General features: G+C 44.6%; 2 protein-coding genes and 1 non-coding gene across 3 annotated transcripts in view; 1 reads left to right on the forward strand and 2 right to left on the reverse strand.

Moving 5' to 3' along the window:
- Positions 1-8,841, reverse strand: part of SACM1L (SAC1 like phosphatidylinositide phosphatase) — a 30,399-nt gene extending 21,558 nt beyond the window's left edge. Inside the window, exon 1 of the mRNA XM_032105644.1 lies at positions 8,671-8,841. Within this exon, the coding sequence (XP_031961535.1) occupies positions 8,671-8,729 (59 nt within the window). The 5' untranslated portion in view covers positions 8,730-8,841. The remainder of the gene's footprint in view (positions 1-8,670) is intronic.
- Positions 8,842-8,992: 151 nt separating this feature from the next.
- On the forward strand, positions 8,993-9,065 carry TRNAR-ACG. Its single transcript has one exon. It is a non-coding gene; the product is annotated as a tRNA-Arg (tRNA).
- An 885-nt stretch (positions 9,066-9,950) lies between these two features.
- LIMD1 (LIM domains containing 1) overlaps positions 9,951-22,402 on the reverse strand; it is a 33,582-nt gene continuing 21,130 nt past the window's right edge. The window contains exons 3-8 of the mRNA XM_032105668.1: positions 20,919-20,986; positions 19,548-19,610; positions 18,099-18,229; positions 16,930-16,981; positions 16,165-16,233; positions 9,951-15,206 (exon numbers count right to left, since the gene is read on the reverse strand). Coding sequence (XP_031961559.1) covers positions 15,069-15,206; positions 16,165-16,233; positions 16,930-16,981; positions 18,099-18,229; positions 19,548-19,610; positions 20,919-20,986 — 521 coding nt within the window. The 3' untranslated portion in view covers positions 9,951-15,068. The remainder of the gene's footprint in view (positions 15,207-16,164; positions 16,234-16,929; positions 16,982-18,098; positions 18,230-19,547; positions 19,611-20,918; positions 20,987-22,402) is intronic.

A 22,402-nucleotide genomic window follows, 5' to 3' on the forward strand; every position in this document is an offset into this window, starting at 1 on the left:
TAAATCCAGCTCATCCGTTATTGCAAGTGTCATGGCCTGTTTAACAATCTTAATCCTTTTTTATTACCATAAGGTAAAGATATGAAAGTGAGTTTGTGTACATAGTGGTCCACTCTAATTCCTGTAAGCTTGAACCATACCTGAGATAAATCAAAACCCAACACAAAATCAGAAATTTTTTAAACCAAAATCTTCCTAACAGATCAGACCACATGCTTAATGCAAATCTAATAAACATAAAAGTAATGTACGAAATGATAAACACACCTGCTTCACATTAGTGTTTTAAGTATTGCAAGAATCCACCAGAAACAACACAGTAGAAATGGAGAAGTTCAGTGGCACGCTAATTTATTGAAGCAGGTGTCCCAACACTACCATTCCCCAGACTTGTTAGCCAGGTCTACATGACACACACATCATAACATGTATCCTCCCCACCAGACAAGTCACACACTGACTTCCTGTTCAGACTTCATTGCCATCTTTCCCTTCCTTCTCTTCAAAACCAGCACAAAATCCAATGCTAGTCATAAACAGTTTTTAGAAGTGTTCCTTAAAAATACACCCATTAACACAGTTGCAAGAAGCCAGACATGTTTCACTGTGCATTGGTAGGAGAGTTATGCAGAAGTGACTTGTAGCCGTACACAGGAAATGCTCAGCAAACAAACAAAACACCCCAAACACTCTTAAAACTAGTGTTCTTGACTCTTACAGTGATTTTTCTTAGTTTAAGGCTTGACAAAACATGGGGTCAGAGTTTTAAAATTCTTGTTCTAGTAACAGGGTAGATATTTTTAGGCTCTTTCTCCCTAAATAGATCTTGCATTTCTACACATCTTTTTTATTTTTTTTAATCCTTCAGAAAGCTGAATTAGAACCCTAATTTAGATCAGAGGACTGTGATGGCCAGGTAGCGGAGAGGGCTACAGGACTGGCTTCTGTGAGAAGCTGCGAGAAGCCCTCTGTATCTGACAGAGCCAATGCCAGTGAGCTCCAAGACAGACCCACTGCTGGCCAAGGCCCAGCCCATCAGTGATGGATAACATATTTAAGAAGGGGGAAAAGCCCAGCACAACAGCAACTGCAGCAGGGGACAGGAGTGAGAACATGTGACAGAAACAACTCTGCAGACACCAAGGTCAGTGCAGAAGGAGGGGCAGCAGGTACTCCAGGAGCTGGAGCAGAGGTTCCCCTGCAGCCCCTGGGGAAGACCAGTGAGGCAAGGCTGTCCCCCTGCAGCCCATGGAGGTCCATGGCAGAGCAGAGATCCACCTGCAGTCCTTGGAGGGCCACGACAGAGCAGGGAGATGCTGGTTAATAAGTAGTGCTAATAACACCAAGGTTTGATCCTCATATGGGCCATTCACTTAACAGATGAACTTGATGATCCTTGTGGTTCCCTTCCAACTCAGAATATTCTGTGATTCTGTGAGGCTCTGACCCCATGGGAAGCCTGTGCTGGAACACTGGCAGGACTTATGACCCTTCTGGGAAACCATGCTGGAACGGTCTGTTCCTGAAGGAGTGCACCCTGTGGAATGGACCCACGCTAGAACAGATCATGAAGAACTGCGGTCTGTGGGAAGGACTCCCTTTGGAGAAGTTTGTGGAGAATTGTCTCAGAGTCTCCGGGAGAGGGACCCCATGCTGGAGCAGGGGAAGGAGTCCTTCCACTGGGGAAGCAGCAAGAGAGACAAAGTGTGATGAACTGACCACAAACCCCACTCCCAGTCTCCCTGTGCTGATGGGGGAGATGAAGGAGGTAGAGAAAACTAGGAGTGGAGTTGAGGAAGAAGGGAGGGGTGAGGGGAAGGTGTTAAGGCTTGGCTTTATTTTTTATTATCCTACCCAGATTCGACTATTAATAAATTAAACTAATTTCCCCAAGTTGACTCTGTTTTGCCAGTGACTGTAATAGCTGAGTGATCTCTCCCTGCCCTTATCTTGACCCAAGAGTTGTTCCTTTTATTTTGTCTCCCCTATCCAGGTGAGGAGGGGAGTGATTGATCCACTCCAGGGGGCACCCAGGATCAACTCACCACAGAGTCCTTAAAATGAGGTCTAGAAGACCCCACTTTCCACCCACTTAAAGCAGGGCCAACTCAAGAGTTTATTCAACTTCTAAGTTAAACCCTGTTTCTTAGGGTGTGTTTTGACTCTCACGAAGGATGGCGATTCCACAACCTCACTGGGAAATTAAGAGGAAAGCCAGAGGAGAGCAAATACTGAACTGAAAAAATCCACCAAACACCAAATAACACAACCAACTGTAAAGCAATTAATAGTTAAGTGTTCATCAGATAATTTAACTTCATTACAGGAAAATTAGTCTATGGGTCCTAAAATGGGAAACACATCTACAGCATTTCCTTTGTAAATCAGCAGCCTTAAATCTTTCAGGTATACATATTAAATGCTTTATCTTCAAAAATAAAAATATCAGAATAAGAAATACAAATATGCAGTTTGCTGAATGCTGAAGCCTTAAAACATCTACTTTGCTTTCATTGTTTCTGTTTTTGATGAAGTGCACATGTGCACCCCCAGCTTTTTAGGGGAGTTTCACAGCAATAATGGGAGCTGGTTTTATGGCAAAAAACAAACAAGTTTACACAGATAGAACAGGGGCAAGACAAGCTTAGAACATCTACAAACCCTCCGTTTGTTAAAGCATCAAAAAAGAAAACAGGATATACTATTTAAGATGCAGTCAGAAACCTATTGCTAGCTGGCAGGAAGCAACAGGAGGCATTTTTTCCACAAGAGAAAGCTGCAGCTAATCTTCCATTGGTTTAGTTGAACACCCATCTTTCTCTGGGATGTCAGTTGACACACAAGAGTTCAAATACAAAAACAGCCATGAAGAGAATCGACAAAGTTTAATATTGGACCTCTTGTGCCATTAACACAGATGCTTATGCAATCCTACTCTCTTACAGTCTTACTTAATCTGAGTATCCCAATCAAAATAAGTTGAAAAAGTATGTTAACCTATCAGGTTGAACAGTCTCCAAAAAAAGCGTTAGGAACTATAGTTTCAGTTTTTGAATACTCTGTATGAAGAGCACAACACGGACAAGACATCTACACTGACTGGACAGAGCACAAAGAGCATTTCCATCCATGATCAGTATTTTTAAAAGCTGCTCCTTACATTATGAAGTGCAACATGGCCATGACACTACTACAGTCTCAGCACAGAGATTCACATGCATATTGGTTAAAGCCTGTTTTTAACCAACTGAGAAGCTTACAAATGTCAAATAATTGTCATAATAAAAAAATGTTTTCTTTACCACACACAAGAATAACAATTTCTCCCTGAAGAACAAGCAGTCTTTTATTCTCAATATCCCCAAACTGAAAAGAAAACAGAGAGAATTAACGCTGCCACTGCAAATGGTGTTTGGTCTCTCAGTGTGTGTCACAGACCCCACTTTGCTAGATCAGATCCCAGCATTTCTCTCAAATCCTTGACCACATTATCTCCTGCCACTACCACTGCCCTTTTAACAACTCTATCACGTTTATCTCCTCTTACTCAATGTCTATAGTTTAAGCAAAGCTAGAAATTTATGTTTTGCATTCATTCAAAGTCCTCCTTCCCACGGTCCTCTCCAGGACCAAACTTGGTGACAAAAGTGTCATAGAGAATGCAAGACAAGTCATCCCTGTTTTCAGCTCAATGGACCAAAAAGGCTTCAGCAGCTTGCAGCACTCTGAAACAGAATTGTTGCTGACTCCCCTTGAGTGAGAGGGGAGACAGGGGCAAGAAGAAATCATTACCAATCTACAAAGTTGACAGAACTTGAACAAATACTACACTGTTGGGATCACCCTTAAAAACTGCCTTAAATACAACTGTGCAACACAAAGTGGAAAGCCTAAGGCGCTGCAAGATATTAAATCCATGCTTCAGAAGAAGTGAGATAATTAGTGCTCTTCAAAATTTTCAACAGAAAGATGATTCACTTAGTCCTTGCTTCATTTTTGCAAGAAGTTCAATGTTTCCTAAAATAAATATAGTTGAGGAAGAGGCCAAGACTCAAAGCAGTTCCAGCCCAAGTTTACAACTTTACCAATTACCAGAACTAGGCTAGTAGTCTCATTCTCACTCAGATGACCTTTTCTATTGTAAAATCACTATAGTCAAGATGATTGCCTCTCACTTGTCTTTCAGAAAGGAAGCTGATGAACACTGCATGAATAGGTTCATCTCCAAACTGTATTCACTAGCAAGCTTGTATGTCTATCACAAGCTTAGACAGATGATTAGACAAGATTAGACATGCTAATTTTACTGATTTGACAAGGAGATATTAAATGGTGAAGAAAGGATCATTCATGACTAGGAATCTGGAGATTCATTCTATTCTTTTAATGCATAAGGACAGATGAAAGTCCAAGTGCCAGTATTATACAAAAAAAAACCAATTAGGAAAGCAGTATTTTATGGAAGGCTAAAGTGTCTGTAGTTACGTTTAGAACTCGTTTTCACACACCAGGCCACATTCTGTTTTTGTATAAGCTTCATATTTGACAGTAGGAGCCTGCCTTCTCCTCAGCTACATTGTCACTGCTGTCTAGACCCATACAAGACATCAAGAACTCTCACCACCAGTATCTTGCTCCCCTTACAACTTAACAGCATATCAAATCTTCACAAAATTGGAGTCCTTTTATTCCCTTTTTTTAAATAAAGGAAAACTTAAAATCATTATAATGAACTATTTGTCAGTAGTGCTAAAGAACAAAGGAAGCAATAAACACTAATATTTTACATTGATAGTATAACTCACATTACTCAAGAGAAATATTGAGGAACTGCAATCACCAAATTCCCATTTAAAATATTACTGAAGGTGACTTGGATTTCAGTTTGATAATCTTCTCCAACTGAAACTGTGTGGATTGCTGCCAAGAGATAAAGCAACTCAGTAGATTTCATTCCTACAATTCAAAGTTGTGGGAAAAAAGTATTGATTCCTAACATAACAGAAACATAAAAAAAAACCAAACAACCAAAAAAAAAACCTCAAAAAAGAACAAACCACTGTTGCTTAAACCAAGTGTAAAGTCAGATTCATTTACAATTAAGTGAGATAGTATTTCTTTTGTTTGTGTATTTGTTGTGAAGTTTCACTTCCTTAGTTACGTTATAAAGCAGCACTGTGTATAATACAGATGATGCAGTTGCATCCCACATTTTAATTAGGTTGATCTTACAGATAGGAATATTCCTGTGTTCAGATACAGCATGGAAGAGGACCCATCATGCTCTAATGGCCACTAAAGATAGTACTTCACTCAATACCACTTAAGCCTTCTAGGCCTCAACAGCCAAACCCTTACTTCAGTAATTGATCATTTCACCATAAATACTGAACATTGCTCTAATGCAGGAAACTCTTTGATGTCAGCCTCTGACTACCATAAAAAAGCAAGCCAAAAGCACACCCTGTACTGCATAGAGATGCATTTGGTATCTTGAGCACAGCTAACTGGTCTGCGGTGATACAGGAAAGATGTTAGTTTATGCAGAGTCCCGATGGTATGTTAAGTAACAGAACTAACACACTGGTGGTTTCAGCACTCCAGAGATTCCAGATTTTCTAGGTGAGCAGGTGTGCTAATTATATGTCTCCCATAAATATTACTCCTTTAGCAGAAACAGCTCAAGGAATTGGAACATCTCCCAAAGAGCAGTAGTTGTTGCAGGGAGAAAAACCCCAGGATTTAGAAAACACTAATGGAAATACTATTTAAAAACAAAACAGAAAAGGCATTTATTAAAGGCTTAGCTACATAATGTCTATTTCCAGCGAAGTTTCACTCTAGATGAAAATAATTTACTGCATAAGTTAATGTCCTGCTCCACCAACATCCCTGAGCTTTACCACGACAGCCACTTAGATGGAGCAGGAAGAAAAAGATTTGTAGCTGTTCTTTCTGGAAGCATTATTCAAACCGAAACACCCCTTTAGATGTCCCCCCAAACACACACAAGTGAAAAACACTGTGCTCAAGTGCAGTAGCTACTAAAGACTGACAAGTACTTTCACAAAGCATGTGAAGCAACATAACTATGGGTAGGAGGAGTTAAATTTGAAACACAGCTAGTCTCATGGACCCACAGGATACTGAGAAGGCTATCAGCAAGATAAGTCTTCATCCAAGCACTAATGGAAAAAAAAGTGATTTTAACTGAGCCAAAACAACAGCCAGAATTTTCTCTATTCTGCAGACAGCTTTAACAATCAGTTTTCATACATTAACTGGACTGGCAACTCCACTACCAGTTGTGAATGCAATACCTGCAATAGCTGCTTGAATTTTACCATTTATTCCTGAGGCTACCAGAAGAAGTTAATTAAGTATAGCAGTGACACAGATGACAACTATGGATAGCAGTTTTCAGGTTCACAGTTTTCCCCAATAACTGTTGGTGTAACTCAATCAGTTTCATAAGCAGCCCAAATGCCAGACATCAGCACTTTTACTGGTATCACCTGAACTTGACTGATGTCACTGGTCAAAGCACAAAAGTTGTGAACCACTACTTTTGATAAGGTGGAGAACACAAGAAGTTTGTGTTGAGAGCTAGAACCTGTGGCTGGATGTACAGGATGCAGAGCACTGCAGTCAGGGAAGCTCCATACAGGGCCACCAGACTACACAGAAGAGGTACAGTCACAGAATCTGGCCTCATCTTGAGAATGAGTAGCCAGTTAAAAATCCAAACTCAAATACTGCCACCACTAAATCCTGAAACTGAAGTCTAGCCTGGATTTTTCATAAGAACATTCTCCTTTGACCTTGACAACCCGGTAGGTTTGACTCATCACCCAAGTTATGGCTCTGTATCTTCAAAACACTTAATAGAAAATCTGCAGCCATGATCACAACTTGGTGTAATGACAACAACAACAAAAGCTCATTTTTCAGAACACAAACCAATTCTGTTTTCATGTTTATGAAAAAACTCACGTTAAACTACATCTGAGACAGCCTTGTTCTAAAAAGATCAAAGCTTACTTTTAGCCAAGATTAAATTTTGAATGATAGAATTCCTTACTAGCCTGTATCTAGAGAAGTGCTTTTACTTGAAAAAAATGTCAGTAAGAACAACGTGTACTACAAGTCACACAACTGCTACTCACACAACTCACCTTTGCTCCTCTGCAGGCAAAAAGATCACAAGATCAGCTTAAAGAAAGACAAATACTGCTTAGGTGACAAGAGGAAAAAGAAAAAGCTTTCTACCAAGTAAAGTCTTTCAGCCATCACTGCTGATCTTACTCTTCAGCAATACTCAATTACCTCCAGGGTCCGTGTACCCTCATACAACTACCTAAACAAAATAAGAAGCCCAGTGACTTTGAAACACAAAACAGCATTATGGCAAACTGTTTATACAGACCTCCAAAAGACCTAAGTATGTTTGCTCTGAATCCAAAAGATGACTGTCAAATGAAATTTAACAGACCGTAAAGTACAGTTAAATCAGGCTTAAGAATCACTTTCAGATACTGCTGCCTGAAAATGGCATCGGTAACTCAACTGTGGAATTTCCAGCTACTGTTTAGAGGTCAAAAGCCTGGGAACGCCTTTAGGACACACAAACACACTTCACTTTTGGTTTCAGTCATGAAGAGTCTCATGCTCAGAGTAACACCCTAGGGAGTTTGAACTGGTTGGTGTGAGGGTTTATCATGGAAATGCCTCTTGCAGCGTTAACTTTGCACTGCTTTTGGTTATGCAACTTCTTCTACTGTATTAAAAGCAGCAAACAAACACGTGGCATACACACACATTCAAAGGGTTACAGTCTCCCCTAAAAAAAATATTTGTTCTAATAAAAAAATTACACTGGGTAGTTAAAAAAAAGTACACCGGGAAAGTCAGAGCCGGCACTGCACAGGAGAGTCCCGAAAGTTCAAAGCCCTCAAAGTTCAGTCATCAACTGGCATCAAAACCATCACACACCACAAAAGAAAGCCTATTTGTGTCACGAGAGACCGATGGACAAGCACGCCTAGGGAACCTTCTGCTGGCAAGCGGCGCTGCGCACACACAGCCTTACACAGCGCCCGAGCCCCTACAGCAGCTACCTACAAGCAGGAAGGCGGAATCACAAAATCGTTAGGGTTGGAAGGGACCTCAGGAGACCATCTAGTCCAACCCCTCTGCCAAGGCAGGATCACCCAGAGCAGGTGACAGAGGAATGCGTCCAGGTGGGTTTGGAATGTCTGCAGAGAGGGAAAGTCCACGACCAGCAGGCAGCCCTGGCTCCTCACGCCGAGGGAAGCCCCGCAGGCACTGACCTCCTGGACACGCGGGAGGGAAGCGACACAGACACGAGAGCCGCCCGCCCACAGCGCTATCAGACGGACGGCGACAGGGGACCCGTGTCCGCGGCCAAAGTCCTCCCTCCTCCTCCTCCCACTCTCCCGCACGCACTGCCGCCTCAGGCCAAGCCCTTCGTGGTCACTCGGGTGAGCGAGGGGGCCGAAATGGGCAGAAAGGGCAGAGGACAGGCCCGGGAAGGGCAGGGGACAGCAAGGGACAGACGACCGTCGCTCCACCGGCGGCTCCTCCCTTCCCTTTCCCTCCCCATTGGCAGGTAGCACAGCCGCATCATCCCTGTCCCAACAGGTCACTCACAGCTTCAGGCTGGCGTAGGCCGCCGCTGCCGTGGTTCCCGCCGGTGCTGCCGTCGCCATCCGTCCCCTCGGGCTCTCCCCGGCCGCCGCCAGCTCCGCTCCGACCCGGCCTCTCCCTCCCTGGCCGACTGACGCGTCCCTGGGCCGGAGCAACGGGGCCTCGCTCGGGACAAACCTCCGCGGGCGCGCGGCGAGCCTAGGGCGGGGCGCCGCCTATGGCAGGAGGGGGCGGGGCCGGGCGGACTCGGCGGCGCCGCCATTGGCTGAGCCAGCGCGGGAGAGCTGTGCTGAAGTACACAGGGGCAGGAGCTTTCTTCCGAGCAGGGCCAGTGGCGCAATGGATAACGCGTCTGACTACGGATCAGAAGATTCTAGGTTCGACTCCTGGCTGGCTCGGCTGCTCTTTTTTCTACCGCCTACTTTTTTTTCCCTTGCACTTCGAGGCGAGGGTGCTGTCTGCAGCCCGCCCCCCTTTCTGCATAGGCCCACCACTGCCACCTGCATGCCCCCAATGTGGGGGTCTCCAAACCTCCCAGGGTTAGGTGGTGTTATAGGGCTTCCCACCCTTGGCAGTCCCCCAAGTCAGGGACAACTGCTGTGCGCCCGGGCACCTTTTCTGACCCACCCCCAGGCCATGGGGTTTGACAAGGAGCAAACCTGGGGCACCTCCTGGCCAGTTTCCCACCGGATCCAGCTCTCTGGGTGTCATGCCCCAGATTTGGGCAGCTTTTTGCCTCAAGGAGGGGGAACTATATTTAGTTATTCCTATTTACTTGCTTCATTTTAGCTGACAGCTCCAAGCTGCTGTGGTGCTGCCTGGCCAACATCCAGTCTTCAGGCGGGAGGTGTCCCGGTAGCTGATAGCAGGGGCACCATGTGGCTGCCATGAATCCCAGAGCCATGGGAACACTACCCAAAACCCTCTAAGGAACCCATCCCTGCCAACACTGCAAAGGAGATTCCCATGCTGGGATCGGAGCCTGCTCTGACAGGTAGCACATCCCTCCCCAGCTCCTCAGCCTGGGACCTGGGTCTCCCCAGAAGGATGCCAGAGCAGGACAGCCTCCAATGGAGCTGCAGCAAATACCAGGTGCCTGCGAAGGACTGTAAATTCCCAGTGAACCCCACTGAGGTGCTTCTCCCCACCTAGTTCAGCCACTGAGGTCTGGGGACAGGAGTAAGGAAGAGGTTGGGAAACCATCATTTCACGGCATAACTCACCCCACTGTGGACTCTGGGCAATGACAATCATTGCAAATTTAGGAAAGAGTTGACTCTGAGCATTGCTTAAGATATTGTCTTTAATCACTGAAATCACAACAGGCCAGTGGCTTTGTTCTGCTACCGATCTTCATTCTTTATAAATACTTAATAGCACAGAAGAAAAGAGGGCTGTGTTCACAGGAGGCTAAGGTTAGTTACACCAGCACAAATCCTAAAACACTCTCTCCTGGAGCTAAGCTTTGGAGGAAACACAAAATAATTAGTACCATTCAGTATCGTTAGCCAGGCTCTGGATTTGCTTTCTAGATCCAGAAAGCCAGAGCCTGTGTGTGTGCCTGGGTCCCTGCCTGGCCATGCACCGCAGACCTGCTGCGTGGGGACGAGGGTTGGTGCCGGCAGGGCTGGGAACTGCAGCCCAGTCATCCCTCTACCAGGGCCGCAGGGCATTCCTGCCTTTACAGGACTCTTTGCCATGTATTTGCACGTGGGGACAGTTTCTTCCCGTCTCCTGTTGTGTCTGAGTGGGTTGCAGATGTATGTTGCCACACCAGCTTCTGCCTGGAAGAAAGCAGGGTAATGACTTTTATTGCTCAGGAAAGCTTTGCTTCTCCTTAGGAAAAGGGTGGGTGAGCAGTCCCAGGCCCTCTCCGGAAGATGTCTGCCCAGTCAGCTTCAGTAAGTACAGCCAGGCCCACTGCAGCCAGCGAGCAGCAGGACACAGAAATGCAAAAGGAAAATGAATGCACAAATACTGTGTGATGATGAGAAATGCAAACCCCTTCCCAGCTTCTCCCAGTAGCACAGGCACTCACAGGATGGGGGAAAGGGATGTGTATCTGGTCATAGCCCTTCCCTGCCCGCAGGTACTGACTCCAGGGGTATTTCCCAGTGATGAGGCCTGGGTCAACTTGTCCTTACATTCACACACAGAAAGTTGCTCAAAATGCACCTACAAGCACTTGGTGCAGGCACAGAGGTGTGAAAGGCAGCTGTCTCACAGGCAGCACGTGCCACATGCCCATGTGCATAGACACAACTGCACACACCACCCCAAAAGTGAGCATATAGCAAGCAGTCAAGGCCCACATGGGACTTTTTTTCCAAAAAATGAGATAATCCTTTCTTTGGAATGGCCAGCCAGATGCATGCCAGCTCTTGGAAGCCCAGTTTCTGCCTTTCAAGGCTGCCACATCACACCCGATTGCTGATGAAACTCCACCATTTCCAGACTAAGCAGCTATTCACTCTGTAGTAAAAAGATCTACCAAAAAAAAAGCATTTAAACCTTGAAAGACTGGGAAAACATTTTAAAAGCCCCCAAATGAAATTCAGAAACTGAAGAGCCACAGATCTTTTCAAATGCTCCTTACCAGAGTGTTTGAAACTGCTGTTCCCTGTGTTTTAACATCAGGGCAGTTTCCTAAATTGCTTTGATCACAGGTGTTTCTTATACTTTACACAAAAAATGTCTGCTGCTTCTGTAGCTGGGGCTTTCTCCCAGCTCTTATGCAAAAATCCCTATTTAAATGAGTTTCTGTATTCTAAGCAATAGAAATTTAACAGCATGATCTGAATGAAAAAATCTTTTAAGTTCTGATTCCTGAAAGCAGGCTTCAGGGAATTCACTTGAATAACTATTTGCATGAGAGTTACTCATTAACAGCACAATGAGACTTCCAAGGGTTCCTTACTCTAAAACCAGTCAGAAGAACTTGCTGGGGGAGGAATCAAGACTAACTATTCATAGTACATTTTCATAGCATCTTAATCAATTAAAAGGCAACAAGGTTCATGTGAACAGCAAAACCCAATGAGTATCAGCCATGAGATAGTTGGAATTTAACATGTTTTTTGAAATTCCTCTGCAGGGGACAAAAAACCTCACATGTCCAGCTCCAGAGCTATATTTCCCTTTGGGGGAGCCGCCTGAAGGCAGGCAGCGAGGGCTTGGAGCTCCACAGACGGCTGGTAGAGGGTCAGAAGGAGGAGAAGGTTCCCCTGTGCAGGATGCCCCTGCCTCCCCCCGTGCCAGACCCACTGTCAGGCAGCTGCAGAGCTGGGGACAAGCTGGGGAAAATCAACAGGGACTCAGACACTCACAGCCTGGGAGAAATAATACTGAGCTTAAATGAATTCAAACTCCCAGAGATAGAAGCAGTGGAAGTTAGCACACACAGGGGTGCAGGGCAGTGCAGTAGATGCTTTAGCTTCAAAACCACAAGCTCACAGGCTCCTTTTTCAAGAGCTTCACACTGTCATTTCCATCTCTTTGTAAATACAGGAAAGCAGAGTGTTGGCATTTAATAATTTATAGGGGACCTCAAAACTGGAAGCAGGGCAGCCTTCATTTCCCCAGCACTGAGGGATACAGGGTGGCTGACAGGAGTAAGAAGACACTGTGTGGGAGCAGAGGCCAAACTTTCTGGTGGTGCAAAGAGGGCTCCTGCAAGACAGCTTGCCACAAACTGCCTGCTTCAGGCTTTCCACAAAGGAAAATTGTCCTTCTCCCCGTACCCTTCTCTCCTGCTTATTTTGAGGTTGTAGGGAAGGCTGCAATGGTGAGACAGAAGTTTAAACTGCAGTTTAAAAAGAAAATACCCATCCCACTAGTGTTTCCAGATCTTTACAAAACGAAGGCCAAAAAATGTGCACAAGGGCTTGCTCTAAAAAATCAAGAGGTAGCAGAAGCATGAGCTACATAGCATCTGGTCTCAGAGACAGCAACAGATGATCAAGGCTGGTGTTACCAGTACACTTCCAAAAACCACTTTGATATCTCATCACCTTTGCTGCCAAAAGCAGCTCAGGGCGGAGAACCACCTGCCCAGGACTATCTGAATTATTTACTAGGGATTGTGAGCTAGTGTTATTTTCCACCTCAGCCCCTTCAGACAGTCCTAAGATCACAGTCACACCTTGAACACCCCCTCCCTGCTCCAGCCTAGCTGTGCTGCAGGACATAAGCTGATGTTGTGCACTGGGGTGAGAGCACTACAGGATTTGCCCTGGCTGTTGCGGCCCTCGATCCATCTTGCTTGGATGCAGCACTGCTTACGTTTTGTGTCAGCTCCCATCCCTTTCCTAACCAGCATTTGGAGGCTAAATTTAAAGCTCTAGGAGGGCTCACATATTTGGGGTCAATTTTACCTCCTCTAAAATCACAGGTAAAACTCTCAGAAGATATATTTCACAGTGGTAAAGTGCCCTCCCTTGAGCTTTCAGTCACTCACTGAAGGGATGCGTGTCCCCAGGAAAAATGGTGCCACAGAGCCAAGCTACACCAAAGCTGTGGATGGCTTCCAGGCAGGACCAGCCTCCAGCCCCGAGCTGCCATCCCCATCCTGAAGAGCAGCAGAAACAGGGGGAGGCACTTGCAGCTGAATGGGGCAGAGGGCGGGATAGTCAGCTGGCACCATGAAACTCCATGCCAAGCCCACCAAGCTCCTGAGGCTGGGGCAGTTTCACATTTCAGCAATGGCAAGATGATTTATTAGCACAGGCAGAGACAGGCAACTTGTTGCTACCTGACACCTGTGCTGCTCCAGATGGGTACACGTTGCTGTCTGACTACATCGAGTGAAGTTCAAGCTACATCCATGCGACTAGAAAAGAGGTTTAGTTGAACTATAATGGGTTTTCAGCATGGGCACGTTTTGGGAGTCCCAGTGCCATGGCTCAGCTAACTTATTGTAGTTTCCTCACTAAAAAGATCTTCAAGAATGTCATCCCATCCTTTGCTAGTCAGAACCAACTTTACATCTTTAGCATAGGTACATGAGGATTTAACTAATTTTCCACACAAATGACAGAAAGAGTAGTTAAGATCCCCAGCTGCATCCAAGGCTTTAAATTAAGAGATTTTTGTTAAACAAAAGTACCAGTACATGAGGGGCTGCTCAGCTTTGGTATGTACAGAACATGCAGTGCAGGCACACCCATCACATATGTAACACATATGGGGGGAACAGATTTCTTTGACTATAAAGCAGGGCGGGGTCAAGAAAAGAAACAATCTGCCTTCCTGCTTTCTCAGCAGAAGAGAAAGTAAGGGCCAAACTCTCTAACCCCTTACTCAGATAAGCTGTTATTATTCACGGGAGCAAATCTGTTTATGCCAACATACTCATATGAGTTCAGGTTGTAGAGCTGGGCTCTAAATGTAACAAAGCCTTCATAACAATCTCGAGTTTGCTTCCCAAGCTCTAAATAAGCACCACTATGAAATGGCTTTGTGCTGGGTAAACACCATGAAAGGAACAGGCAGGCTGAGGGCTGCGCTGTGAGGACAAACTGGAAAACTCGGGCAACTGTCTGTGTATGGAGAGCTTTTTTCCAACACGAGCTCTGCAAGCAAGAATGAGGATGGATTTCCCCCATGTCCACACGTTCAGCATCCCGACCTTTCCTTTCCAAATATGATCCACTATGCAGACTCTGGCACAGCAGACTGGCCCCTGTGTGTCATGCTGACACACAAGCCTGGGCCCCAAGTCATTGCAGTAGCTTAGCCTAGCTTGTTCCAGTTTTTTGTTGTTTGAAATGGGATGTTGGCCTCCAGTTGCCAGACAGCATTGCCTGTTTGTGCTTGGAGAGTTGGTGGTTTTACAGCCTTTTTACAGACTTGATACTGGAGTTCAGGGAATTAACTGAAAGGTCCAAGTGTGCCATTTTGCACAGACCCCTTTCTTTTCTTTTCTTTTCCTAAAGAATTAATAAAAAGAGAGTGTATCTAAAAAACTGGTACTAATAGGTTGGTGTCCTTCAGGGAACCTGATGAAATGTGCTTTCAGGAAACAGTAGACTGATGGGATGTCCCTGGCAAGACAGCCTCTGGCTTTTTAATTGTGCATGGCATGATCCGAGTTCATAGGCACGAGAGCAAATTGTGCTTTCACCGGATAATCTTCCAAAATGAGCCCAGAGGAATCTCCAGGCGGCAGAAAAAGGCACGTAAAAGTAAACTGATTGGTTTAGGTAACATGCCACATTCTTGGTCAAGTAGACATGGTTTGATGCAGCTGAAATCCTTTGTGAATCCAGCAAAAATCTCTCATATCCTTTTACAGGAACGCTGCCGACTGGCGGAAAACATGCACAGGAAATCAGCTGAAGGTGGGGAGAGGGAGATCATGTAACAAGTCTTCTGTCCCGGCTTTCCAACGCTGGCCACGCTGACTAGTAGTGGTGCTGGTAGGCAGCTGCTGGGGTTGTGCCATTCTCTATGTGTTTCAAGTGACAGGAGTGACAAAGCAAATGTTCATCCAGTGGGTAGCAGCGATGCCCGTCTTCATCGTTCAGCTCCATCCCACAGTCCTGCAAAGAGAGGCCATGCCAATTATTAGAGCTTGTGTTCATCTTCCAGTGTCAGCTGGGGTCTGGCTTCCAGGAAAGTGATTTTGTGACAAGGACAGAAGACACCCAGCCAACAGCTCCTTCCTAATAGGTCCAGCATGTACCATGAGAAGAAAAACATCTAACATAGGCACTTTGATGGACAGCCTTGTACAAATTTGTTTGAAGCAGTTTTACTGAATAAGCTTTATCTTGTGGTAAGGTGCAACCCTCTTACATGTATTTTAAACATGCTCGTGTCTCCTTACACCGTCAGGTAGGATTCACCTCTTCACATTACAGTTGTACAGTGTCAGGGCCTCCTTTCACTGCATTATAAGCACAGTGAGAAAAGACAACTATTTATTTTAATTCACAATGCAGAAGTATGGAGGATTTCTGAGAAGCCCTGCATGGAGACCAAATGGTTTGCAAGAGCTGGCATCTTGTGGAATTTTTTCTTGTGCAGCCACATCCTTTCTCCAGCCCCAATGACACGTTCATTTCCCATGAGAGTGAAAGTAACTTATACCCCACAGGATCAGTCACCACCTTAGCATTTTTCAACAATCTGACTTGGAAATCAGATACACTAATGTGATCTGGAGCTTGGGGCTTCTGAAAGGCAGCAATAGACCTTACTAAGTCACCATGCTTCCTTCATTAATGAATAAACTGCCAAATTTGAAAAGCAATAATTAACTTGTTGCCCGCAACTTTATGGATAGCAAATGAAATTACAGCTGAAACACGTTGCTGCAAAAGCTTTCATCCTCAATCTGGAAATTTCTCAGTCACTGACAGAAAGGGTCTCACACTGCAAGGTTTGCACTGCTCATCTACTGCTGCTGGAAGGCAGCAGTAAGATTTATTTCCATCTTAAAAAGAATAGCAGTTATGACTATGAAGTGCCCGCTCCCCGAGAAAGCTGCTGACCTACCTCGCAGTGGTAACATTCCACGTGGTAATCCTTGTCCATGGACACAACCCGAATGGTCTCATCAGACCCCTGTGCACATTTGAGCAAAGCAGAAATTACAAAGGATTACAGCAGGATCAGACACATGCACTTTGTCGATTGCTTCCTGCAACAGAATGAATGTTGAGGAAATGCATTTGGGCAGCTGGTTGGAGACCACATATAAATCCTGCCACTTGCAGTTATTTTTACAGTTAATAATAAATATTTTTACAGAGGATATCTGCAGTCAGTATCGACTGACTGCAGTTATCCTCTAAAATGTGACACCGGAAATGTAAAAATGTTCCCTGTTTAACAGTAACATCTATCAGAAATCACATATTAATCACTAGGTAATTTCAATAGAACACATTTTTCAGCATTTTAAATTAGTTTTGCCCAAGATTCATCTCCTCCAAGTATTAAAATGAGTTACATTTAGGAGTACCACCAGTATCTATTGACATAAAGGAAAATTCTCCTGAACATAAAACTAGCAGCAGCATAATCCTGCAGGAGATGAAAAAAGCAGTCTGACCAAGGAAGAAGAAGGTTCATTACTGAACAAAAGAAGGGTCACATTTCAAGAACAGTGCATGAACTTAGATCAAAGGGTTGCACTCCAGAGGAAGCGACCATCTCTCCCCATCCACAAGCACATTCGTCTTGACACAGGGTCAAGTGTGAAAGAGAGCAAGGCCTGACACTCCTCCCCTGAGGGGATGTGGAATAAAAGGCTCTCACCTCAGAGGGCAGAATGGGAAGTCCACATGCTGCACACTTTGGAGCTAAAACTCTGGAAGAACAACAAGGAATTGAAGGCAAGTTATGGATCAACACAAACAGAGAGGACTGTATGTTCTCAGTGATAACATGAAAAGCTTCAGCTGTAAATAACTTACCCACAGGAAAACTTTGTTTCCCAAGATCATAAATTCATTTTAGCATTGATTTTAAGTAATGCTTGGCACATGTTGCTCGATCAGGCAAAAAGAGTATACTTTACACTTAGTGCCAGAAAAAATACAAAATTCCCTCTAAAATTCTTGGCTGCTACTGAGAGATTTGGAAAAGAAAATGAGGAGGAACTGAGGAGGACTGTCCCCAGAAAAATACATTGAAAGAAGTGGCAGCCTCAGGGCAGGAAACTTCTGAGAAAACACCACATGACTGTACAGCTTCTTAAGGCCTTATAACAGAATAATTACTTAAATTAAATTGCAGGAAAATATGCATAATTTCAGAATAATGATGGCATACAAGGGCACTAATCTTGATTGTAACAACTCTAATTCTGGCACAACACTGAAGAGCTCCAAGGGCTGCCTGAGTAACACTTAATACTCTCCCTTCTCAGAAAATGGAGCAAGGACCAAAGCAAGCCAGAAGGACATACAAAGTGTGTGCAGCTCTAATGTCATAACTACCAGCCAAGAGCACAGCCATTTTATTTTACTGTCTAAATAAGAAATGATTTTGAAAGTGGATTTATCAGTTGTTTAATTTAGAACTGGGTAAAAGTTTTGCTTTGCAGGTTCAGTGGTGATTCTTTAAAAGTCAAATTCAGCCCTTCAACTACTCAAAAAGTAAATCACATTGATTTCCACAGGCATTCACAGGCTTGCCTTAAAGCAGACTAATTTTGCACATCACTGAACACTTCAGGAGCACTATTTCTCACTGTCTCTGCTTTGCAGAAGGGGCATCTGAAGCCCAGAGGTTATTTGACTTCATCAGAGTTACACAGGAGTCAACAGCTGGATAAGAGGAGAGGGGAGGAATTTCTAGGGTCTAGCCCCATCCTCAAAATTCTAACCCTGTTGCTATTTTACTAATCTGCACTCCTAACTTGCTGAAAAGCTAAATTAGAGGCTTGTTGCTTGGAACATCTCTGCTGTTTATTTTGCCCTTACTTGTGGTAATCTCTGACACAGTAGATTTTGTTTTCAGAGTCTACAGTGAATGGCACACCATCCAGACACTCGTTGCAGATGACGCATCGGAAGCAGCCCGGATGATATGATTTCCCTAGAGCCTGCAGGATCTGCAACAGAGCAGGAGAGAGGAAAAATGCACATGAAGAGCCAATAAAGATGAAAATAGTAAACACACAGCTTTACACCAGATAATGCTGCATATTCATCAGCAGGGCTGTGTCTTTTTTCCCCCATCTCATCTGAAAAATCAGTTAACAAGGATGGAAAGGGCAGCTGGAATCAATATATAGCACCTGGTTCCAGAAATATTGATTATTAGCGTGGGTAAGAAAACAATTTAGAGACTCAGTCAAGGTATTTAGCATGACAAAGGAGAGAAAATAATTTCTGAAGTCAACAGGCAGAGAATACTTATCAAGATCACAAGGCAAGATGTACCAGCCGAACAAAGGAAATACACTTTTATATTCTCCATGAGAAGTTGGAAGTAATATTATTGCTAGGTTTTCGTAACTCCTTAGATATTGAAGGGCTTTGTACTCGCTTTGTACTGGCTTTCTAATTAGCACAGACTATGGAAACTGTGTTGAACTCAACAGCTGCAATTCACTACCTGGAATACCACGGTCAGTAGAAGGATCAGACTTCTGAGTACGAAATAGCTTTTCCAATTGTAATGCTTCCCAGTGTAAGCAGGCAAACAAAGACAATGATAAGCATTAGAAAATGCTGGGAGGTATGCTGTGAACCAGAAATTCCTAATTTCTTTGCCTCAGCTGTAGTCTTACACCACCAGCTATACTGGTCTCCCTCTGAATGTCCTACAACTGAATGCTGACCCCCCAAGCGTCCCCCACCCCATGCACATCTGGAATGGATGGTACCTGCTGTAGGCTAATCCTGCTTCACAGATCTGAACTCTGAGGTCTGGATCACACACTGTAGGTCAAACCTGCTCCCCAGAGTATCAGTACCCACAGAAAATGACAAGGAAGTGACTTCATCCAGAAGACACATGGGAAGCCACAGCTTGAGTGCACGAAAGAGAGGCTGAGAGAGCTGCACTGATGCCTCACAGCAAGGGAGCACTGCAGAGCCACGACACTGCTGAGCAGGAAGCATCAACAGGATTACAAATACACTGTCCAGGGAAGCCCAAAAAGGGATGAAAGAGCTGGAGGCTCTGCTTTTCAACACCCACTGAAAACAGGCAGAGCTGTGTCTCTGCACCACGTACAGTAGCATGCCAGCTTCACTTGAAAAAACTCAACAAAAGGCTCAGAGGATTGTCCTTCTGATACCAGTCTCACACTAGGCAAACTACCACATGACAACAGACAGTATTGGGTATGAATATATTTTTCTTTTGATGCATTCTTCTAAAAAGCTGTGGGAGTTTTTTCTCCTTAAGCAACTGTCACTTACCATGTCCATTATCAAATGACCACAAATGAAACACCTGTCAGCTGACTGCTGGAAACCGGAATACTGCAAGGACAAAAAAGAATTCACTTAAAATTTCACAAGGCCACTCAAGCACAAACAACAGTGTACTGAGGAGTGTTATTTGCATATTTGTTTGCATAGGTCCTTTTTCTGTGCTCCTTACACAGAAAAGCTAAACTTTCCAATGCTTTTTTCATTATATAAAGGTTTGGATGGGTTTCCAGAGGATATAAATAAAGACACCAGACTGCCCAGTTTCAGAAAGAGTACAAATTCCTGTAACTTCCAAGTCCAAAATTTAACTTTAATTTAAAGTACAAAAATAAATACCATAAATACACATGCAAATAAGGCAGTTACTAATAAGACTTATTACATGCTTATTTGACCACATGAATCTACAAGGCAGGAACCTACTTGTGTTTATCACATATTCATGCCACAATATCTGTATATATAGGCCTGGAAAGCCAAATTTTTCTTTGGTTACATGATTATAATTCTGTTGAAGCTTCTCTGAGGTCAGTGGTATTGTCCCAGCTCCTTGTTAGGATAGCAATCAAGTGTGGCCCAGGGCAACGTTTTTGCTGTTTTTGCTGAGATCTATTGGTAAGGAACTGTCTGTCGTGTCCACAACATGCACCTTGGGCACAGCACATCATCTGTCTGAATGATGGAAATGCAAACTTGGAAAATAAAATATTTTAGGTGCATTTAATCAATCTTTTTATTTTCAGCCTGTGTAGAACATACTGATGAGAACAAAGAAGATGAACTTACCTCTCTCTGACAGAAATCACTAGGCTTCACCAATAAGTAGGCAAAAATGGCTTTGTCAAGTCTCAAGGAAGGCTTAATCTACCAGGACTCAGGGGAAGAAGGGTGTGTGGCTTTTTATCTGCACCAGCCAAGGAGAGGGCTGTGGGGTTGCTTCATGCTTAGGTACCCTCATACAAAATCCATTGAGGACAACAGAAAGATATCCATTAAGATATCCATTAGGTGAAAAGGGAAATTCACCCATTCATTCTTCTGTAGCTATTCATCTCACTCCTGCCTCCACAGTATGGCCATGGAGACAATGCTTTGAAGGAGACATCACAACAGATTATGGCTTCAGCTAGAGGCTCTGTGCCACAAAACCATGCCCTCTCACGCAACTACTTCCAGCACCACACGTGGGCAGCCACTGTGGCTGGGGCTGGCCCTAGGTAAATGTTGGAGCAGAAGGGGCAGGCAGGATGCTGGACCAGAAGCATGTGAAACACAGGCAAAGCTGACAGGCAGAAAGGCTGTGTGTCTGCTGGCAACCCTGAGATGTCTCATTACAAGAGTCAACTGGGTGCTTACCAGGAAGTCTTCTTCACAGAACACCTTTCCATTGACAAAATAAAAGGCTTTTCCTCTCAGCTTTCGACCTAAGGGAAAACAAAACCGAGATAACAAAAAGGTCAGCAGAGAGCAGGGAGAAAATGTGAGCAAAACCTGACTGCCGAGAAGCAAACAACAATGAAGACATCCAAGGACAGCTGTCACACAGCTGGAAAAGAGCACCCAACTCCAGCACATGTCTTCCCAGACTCCAGCCCACCAAACCTTCTTCCACTGGTGGTTGCTGGTGAATGCCAGTTGGTGGATCTGGACAAAAGTCCCACCTCTGGGCAGGAGGTGGTAGCTTTGCAAGCCTGGACCACATCCTGGCAGATTACTGTGCATGTTGTAACTCTGGGAAGAGTGAGTGAGGATACACTGACTCATGCTGGAAAACACCCCAGGAAAGGAGCAAGAAGGAAAGAAGAAAGGGCATACAGAGAGTAACCCACACTTGACTTAATTCCTCAAAATGTCACAACCTTGCTGTTTTGCTATGAGCAGCAGCTGCCAGACAAGGCACTGCAATACCCGAGCACCCACTCTGCCCCACCAGAGCACTCAACAGGCTTCTCTGCTACCTACCAGCACATTTGTTACTACAGCTGCCAACAAAAAGCTTCGAAACTATTAAAAAAATTTTTTTTAGAAAATCCGAATGTCATAATCGAGACAAGATGACAACGTTTTTCCAAGAAAGGACTCTACATATGGAGAAGATTTGTATTTACTGCAGCTTTTGTGTTTATGCCTCTCATTCACCGTCTGTTTTCAATTCCATGTAATCATGGCAATGTTTGCTCAGGCTGCCAGCACTCCTAAAGGCCCTGCATTCCCCCAAGAAAAAATGGCTAGGTTTTGTTTGTTTATAAAAAGCTGCTCCTACCTCTTTGCAGCCTGGTTTCCTTATTGAGCCCAGGGTTTGAAATACAAGCCTGGCACTGGAATGGTTCTGCACTGGAGCCCCAAGCCCGTGCCAGGAGACAGTGCCCAGGGCAGGGGGAGCAGCCCTGCCTGGGCACAGCTGGAGCAGGACCTGCTGCAGGCTGGTTTTGGACACCTACCAGGCACTGCTGGAAGGAAATTGGGTCTGAGACTCTGGGACCCAGAAGCCTCCTGCTTAACGTGCTGAATGCGGCCAGTATCATTAAGAAAGTGATTGTCAGCTGCTGGGTGTATAAATGTAAACAACACACGGGACTGGTCTGGGGATCACTTTATGGTATGCACCTACCCAGCAGACTTCAGCGAAGAACCGTGCTGGCTGCAAGGCTTTAGGAAAAGCAGGAAGCCAAGTAAACCCACTTGAAGAAACTACAATCTTTACAGTCTCCTGCATACACCAGAGGGCACCCTCAGGCTGGGAAACAACTCCCGCTACCCATTTCTTCCTCTGCTGCTCTCTGCTTCTCCCTGCCCACTTCTGGGATGGACTTCTCCCAGTGTCTCTTCGAGGTGAGGAA

This window comes from Corvus moneduloides, chromosome 1 (assembly GCF_009650955.1).
Source record: "Corvus moneduloides isolate bCorMon1 chromosome 1, bCorMon1.pri, whole genome shotgun sequence".
NCBI classification, from domain to species: Eukaryota; Metazoa; Chordata; class Aves; order Passeriformes; family Corvidae; genus Corvus; species Corvus moneduloides.